At 40.1% G+C, this 6567-nt stretch overlaps 1 protein-coding gene across 1 annotated transcript in view; it reads left to right on the plus strand.

Moving 5' to 3' along the window:
* The window catches only part of LOC137639454 (glutamate [NMDA] receptor subunit 1-like), a 24224-nt gene extending 19318 nt beyond the window's left edge, over positions 1 to 4906 (plus strand). The window contains exons 10-11 of the mRNA XM_068371727.1: positions 4386 to 4560; positions 4815 to 4906. Of these exons, the coding sequence (XP_068227828.1) occupies positions 4386 to 4560; positions 4815 to 4906 (267 nt within the window). The remainder of the gene's footprint in view (positions 1 to 4385; positions 4561 to 4814) is intronic.
* Positions 4907 to 6567: the final 1661 nt, after the last annotated feature.

Genomic DNA, 6567 nt, shown 5'->3' on the forward strand with positions numbered 1-6567 from the left:
TAAACATCTAGAGGAATCATTACTCTGTGATAGTTCCTTAGTACGTAGTAATTTTGAAAGAATTGGGAAAAAACGAAAAAATGGCAATCACCGGAAAATCGAACACATACCTATATATACGCCATATCTGGCTAAAAAAAAGATAGGCATGGGTAGCCAGATCATCTAGAAACACTTTCCAACACTATAAAAATATAAGTTTTGCGACACTACTTGCCAATTCCTTACGGTAACATGACTAAGCAAAAAAATGCAAAACAAATAAAAAGGGGCACTCGCGGAAAAATGCCCAACATTCTAATATACGGCATCTCAGATAAAAAAAAAAGACATGCACGTGTTAGCCCAACCATCAAGGCACACTTTCTAACACATAAACATGAAAAAAAAATCAATAATATACGGCAATTCCTTACTACGTAGTAAATTTTTACAAATATTGAAAAAAAACAGAAATTGGCAACCGCAGTTAAATACCCAATATACCAATAACTACGTCGTATCTGACAAAAACAAAATCACGCATGGGTAGCCAGATCATCTAGACACACTTTCCAACATTAAAAAAGCAAAAGTTTTACGACACTATTTCGCAATATCTTACGGAAAAATGACTTGGCAAAAAAATTAAAAAAAATTAAAAAGGGACACTCGCGGTAAAATGCCCGACATTCTAATATACGACATCTCAGATAAAAAAAAAGACATGCACGTGTTAGCCCAACCATCAAGGCACACTTTCTAACACATAAACATGAAAAAAAAATGAATAATATACGGCAATTCCTTACTACGTAGTAATTTTTACAAATATTGAAAAAAAAACAGAAATTGGTAACCGCAGTTAAATACCCAATATACCAATAACTACGTCGTATCTGACAAAAACAAAGTCATGCATGGGTAGCCAGATCATCTAGACACACTTTCCAACACTAAACAAGCAAAAGTTTTACGACACTATTTGGCAATATCTTACGGAAAAATGACTTGGCAAAAAAATGAAAAAAAATGAAAAAGGGGCACTCGCGGTAAAATGGTCCTCGTGGTGATGAACGACATTTTAACTAAAAAAAAAAACATGCACATGGTAGCCAAACAATCCACCAAGACTTTCCACAACTGATAACCTATACAAGTTGCACCATTCTACGACAATTTCATAATACGTAATAACTTTGATAATTATGCAAACTACCTCAGAAGGGTAAACTCGGACGCGAACGACCCCGACGCGTCTCAGAAATCGGGGAAGGAGTACAGCTACAGCAATGCACACCTGGACACTACTAGAGCGTGTAGGGGAGACACCTCCTGCAGGTCGATCACCCACAAATTCAGTCACAGGGGTGAGTCACGTGAGAAAAACCTGTTTTTTTTTGACGCTCGGGGTCGCAAACGACCCACCGTACCTATCCAGGGTTAATACTCTTACCTTACCTTACCTTTCCTACACTTACCTTACGTTTCCTACACTTACCTTACTTACCTTGGCATTACTTAACCTTACCTTACCTACTCTTACGTACTTATGAATACCATGCCTACTCATACTGTATCTACTAACACCTTACCTACCCTCATTTCACCTGCCTTCAATTTATCTGCTCTTACCATAACTACTTTTATCTTACCCAGTCTTACTTGCTCTTATCATGCTCTTACCATACTTCGTACCTAGACTTATCTACTATTAACATCCTACCCTTACCTAACCTACTTTTACCTCACCTGCCCTTACTTTACCTGCCCCTAGTTTATCCAAGCCTTACCGTACCTTACCTAACCTACCCTTACTACTTAGCATTTCACCTTACAAGCCATTACACCATACCTACCATAACTTTACTTACCCTTTGCTTACCTTCCCTTCCCTTAGCCTACCTTCCCTTCCCTTAGCCTACCTTCCCTACCCTTAGCTTACCTTCGCTACCCTTAGCTTACCTTCGCTACCCGTAGCTTACCTTCCGTAGCTAAGTGTTTCCTACTCAAATCTTACCTTTCCTATCTTTATCTTTTCTTTTCTACCCTAGTATTACCTTACCTAATCTTACTCTACATTACCTGAGCTATCTACCCTCATCACAGCTAACCTACCTTTATCAAAATATACCTTACCCTTACCTTAGCTAGCCTACCCTTACCTTAGCTAACCTACCCTTACCTTAGCTAACCTACCCTTACCTTAGCTAACCTACCCTTACCTTAACATAGCTTAGATTAGCTATCATACCCTGCAATGTCATATTTGAGCTTTAACTTAGTGCAGTAAATATGGAATGAAAGTAAGGGATGCACCTTAGCCTTTTATTTCGTAAACTAACCTTTAATTCCTACTTGGCTTCGTGTGATCAACTACCTAAGCTGATCTATAGCTTTGGGCAAAACTAAATGAAAGAAAAGCCTTAGACCAACTTAAAAGGAAGCTCAGGCTTAATTAACCAACAGTAGCCCTATAATCACATCAAACCTACCATATTCATTGCTTAATTTCATTTTATATGTAAGGTTTCATAGGCCATGAAAATGTAATTAAGCTAATATTATATAGCAAAGGTTAGTAACAAATTTATTAAGACTCACCATTTTTGACTATGTTGCATTTATTTTTTTGTGGAACTGTTGATGATTGAGTCTGGTACTGGTGTTGGTTGAGTTGTGTGAAACGGGTAAAAAAAAAGTATTGATACTGTCAAGTTGAACAACTTGCTTAAATATGTACAGTATATAGTAAGAAGAGTAATGGTATGATCCTTTAAGGTTAATATATGATACTTTGATTGCTAGCAAAACTGTAAATTGCTATAGAAAATGGACGAGTGCTGGTTGGTTTGGCATTTAAGATGCATATCGATTGATTGAAAATATGAAGTCGATTTTGGAGTCCAAGTACATTATCTATCTCTGAGAGACTGATGGTGGGTTATCGCGCATGCATTGCTTTTAGGAGCTTTCTGTGTTTTTAGAATGTCGTATTCATCGGCAATTTTTTTTTTTCTAAATAAGAGCTTACAAGTACTAACGCATAAGCTCCTGGATGTATTTTTACAATACCTGTCCCCACTGCATTTTCTCATCAGTTCCATTATGATGTCCATATTCTCATATTTTCCCTTAAAAGAGTCTGTGATAACATCACTGTTTTTTGGTAAAGAAGACCTGGTATACAAGTTTTTCCAGATACATGAAGTCATCCCTTCAGCTGTACAATGCCCTACTGCCAACAGCTGTGTGTCTTTAGACCTCAAATGAATCAGGTGGTTTGTAGCAGCAGCAAGGAGCTTCTGCTTCGAAGGACGTCAGCACTTCTGTGACTTCTGAGAAGCCTGCTATAGTCTCCAGTCTCCATTCAGAGGCTTCATAGGGAGATGATCCGTCCAGGCTCTAATCCCAAGAGAAGCGCCCTTCAGTTTCCTTTTCTCCAATGGAAGGTCCAAGAAGCAAGTGCCTGACCCTTACCACTGACGAAGGAGTTTGCCTTCAGAGTGAGTTCTTTGGAGAATGCTTGCAGGGTTGTTCCCCAACCTTTGCCAGATCCTGGATCTCTGAAGGACTGTCAACGCACCTCACATAAGGAGTCTACTTCTTCCAGATTTACCAGATATGACTTGACAGCTTATACCTCAACCTAACACGCCGCCTCTGAGAGTTGTCCCATAAAGGGAGCAAACATCATCAAGCAGTACTCTGGTATGAAGCTGGGCCCACAAACTGCCTGCCTACTTGAAGGATGCTAATCTTCTCACCACATTCTTGGAAACTCTCTCTCTCTCTCTCTCTCTCTCTCTCTCTCTCTCTCTCTCTCTCTCTCTCTCTCTCTCTCTCTCTGATTTGGAAGGGAGAGGAAAGCAGTGCATGATGAGAGTTGTCCCTTAATTAGAAGAAACATTGGTAAGCGTTGCTTTTTTACCTGTGCTTAGTCTTGTACCAAATACCGTCCCATCGTCTGAGCACTGCTATTTCACCCAAAGAAGAAATCATGTAAAATATGTGAACAATGTAGCTGTGTCTCTCCCATGATCTCTCCCTACGTATGTGAGGATAGTACATACCAGGAGTATATGTTTGTACAAAGCATCTAATGCTATGCGATTCAAATTTTCATATGCCTGTTACTAGGGCTTGGTCTCATAGAAAACTGAGTACTCTTACCTTCTATCGGGATAAAGGGCACCTTATTTCCCATCCCCATCCAGAGAGATGAAGAGATCACTGCCAATTAAGTTGTCAGCCCGGTAGGAGAATAGTGATTAGGACGTAAGAAGACTGTCTGGACACTGTCATATACACTGCTCTCGACATGCAAGGGTTCCACGTGCAAAATTATGCTACGCCAAAGGATTTCATGTGCACGATCTCCACAATCCCAGTCTCCATTTCAACAGGCTCTACTCGCATGCACTCCACACTCAAGGTGTCCACCTAAACACACACTTAATGTTCTGCCTTCCATGCATACTTGTACTTTTCATGCCCCCAGAGATTCATACACAACTGATCAGCCTGATCAGTGTCCACTATCAATGAACGTTGAGCGTGATGATGTTGATAAGGAGTGTGGTAACGTCAACAAACAGTTTTGTCATTGACCTTTTCCTAACGGGTCACCTGTTGACTAACTCTCCTCTCACCTGAAATCCATACACACCTGGGGTACACAAGCTTATTGGTCTTCACATACTCAGTCTCCACATCCCTTGGTTTCCATGCTATATAACACCAAACATTAAAACACCATGTACTCGGATTCCTTGAGCTGATGCTTCAGTGATCGTAATATTTCAGTCACAAGGCACATTTATTCTCCTTCTCAGAAGTCTACAATGACGTATTGGGATTTTCTTATTCTCTGAGGCCTGCCTATGCTACAGGTTTCCCCCTCCCCCAAGGGTCTGAGACCGTATAGTATCATGGAACTCCCCAATTCGTCCATATGTTTGAGTAGGAATAGGTGACTTCATTTTACCACTTTGAAGGCCTTACTATCATCAAGATTCCACATCGCATGTGTGCTACCATTCCTATGGGAAGAAGTTTTGGCACTTTCTTCCCCCTTCTAATACAGTATAGGTCATGATCATGGGTGGTGGAAATAAAGGGTGCTGTCTTTTTCCAAGATCCTGAATGACCAACAGTGGGGAACAGATGCATTTGCGCTCGACTTCCCTATCTCCTCATCTTGACCTGCATCATCTTCCTTTCTTGTTGGCAAGCCTTTAGGTGTGACGCCTACCACCCCAAAGAGAAGAAACAAGTAGTAACCAAACAGCAGAACAAATGATCGCACTGAGTCTTCCGAGAGACTGACTTGTTCCTCTATAAGGTTTTGTGGGAAAAGTACCACTATATCAAAACCTAAACATCACCGGGAGGGTGTTTCAGTACAAGGTGGGGAAGCTCAAGCTCCCGATAGTAGTGTCAGGACTGATAGGAGATTAACCAAAAGAACTGTTAACGTTGGAATACTCCTGCGACACTTTGATGGCACCAGGGCTTCGACAAATGTTGAGAGAATCATTATTATGTACTGTGAATGTAACCCACTTAAAAAGACATTAGCACATTCTCACTCCACATAACAACTGGATGGTTATGTTTTTGAAGGTTCCTTTCCTGGAAATACGGGTTGGATGCAGTATTGGTAAGGACGTTAGCTGCCTCCAACGCATCACGGACTTCAACGCTTCAAAGAAAATCAAGAGATTAATTTACACGTAGTTGGAACTTATCCCCTTGGAAAGGTGATCCTGGTATGTTTTAGACTCATAACCGAAGCAAGAGGTTTCATATCAGGATCCTTTCCTCTCAGGAAAATCAGCTTCCATGCATGGTAGAGGTATTCATACTCCTGCTATTCACTAATGTGAAGGTAATGCGTGATAACTTTATTGATATTCAAATGATTTTACAGTTAGTGTTCTCTCTTGGTGTGAAACTAGTCTCATAGAATTGTATTTTATAGCCTAGGCCTCTATGTTTTGCGAGATCCAGCTTCTTCATGCTAGATTAGGCCTATCCTTAGAGTAGGATTAGAATTACAGATTCAAGTAGGGCTTAGCTTAGAATTTTTAATAATGTGATGCAAAAATTTAATAAACACAGTGACAAAGAAAAAACTAAACTATATATGTTGCATTTGCCTAACCTCGGTCTGCCTAACCTTATATTACCTACTCTTATCTTACATATATCTTAACTACTCCTACCTTACCTATTTTACCTTGCCTGACCATACCTTTCCTACCGTTACTCTACTTAACTTTACCTTACCTAACCTCACTTTACCTAAACTTACCTTACCTTAGTTTACCTTACCTTACCTTACCTAACCTAACCTCACTTCACCTAAACTTACTTTATCTTACCGTACCTAATCTCACTTTACCTAAACTTACCTTACCGTATCAAACCTCACTTAAACCTCACTTTAATTGCCCTTAACTTACCCAACGTCACATAACATACCCTTATCTTACCTGCCCCACCTTACCTGCCCTTGCCTTACTTGCCCTTATCTAACCTCCCCTTGCCTTACATGCCCTTACCTTATTGACTCTTACATTACTC

The sequence above is a fragment of the Palaemon carinicauda genome, chromosome 4 (genome assembly GCF_036898095.1).
Source record: "Palaemon carinicauda isolate YSFRI2023 chromosome 4, ASM3689809v2, whole genome shotgun sequence".
NCBI classification, from domain to species: Eukaryota; Metazoa; Arthropoda; class Malacostraca; order Decapoda; family Palaemonidae; genus Palaemon; species Palaemon carinicauda.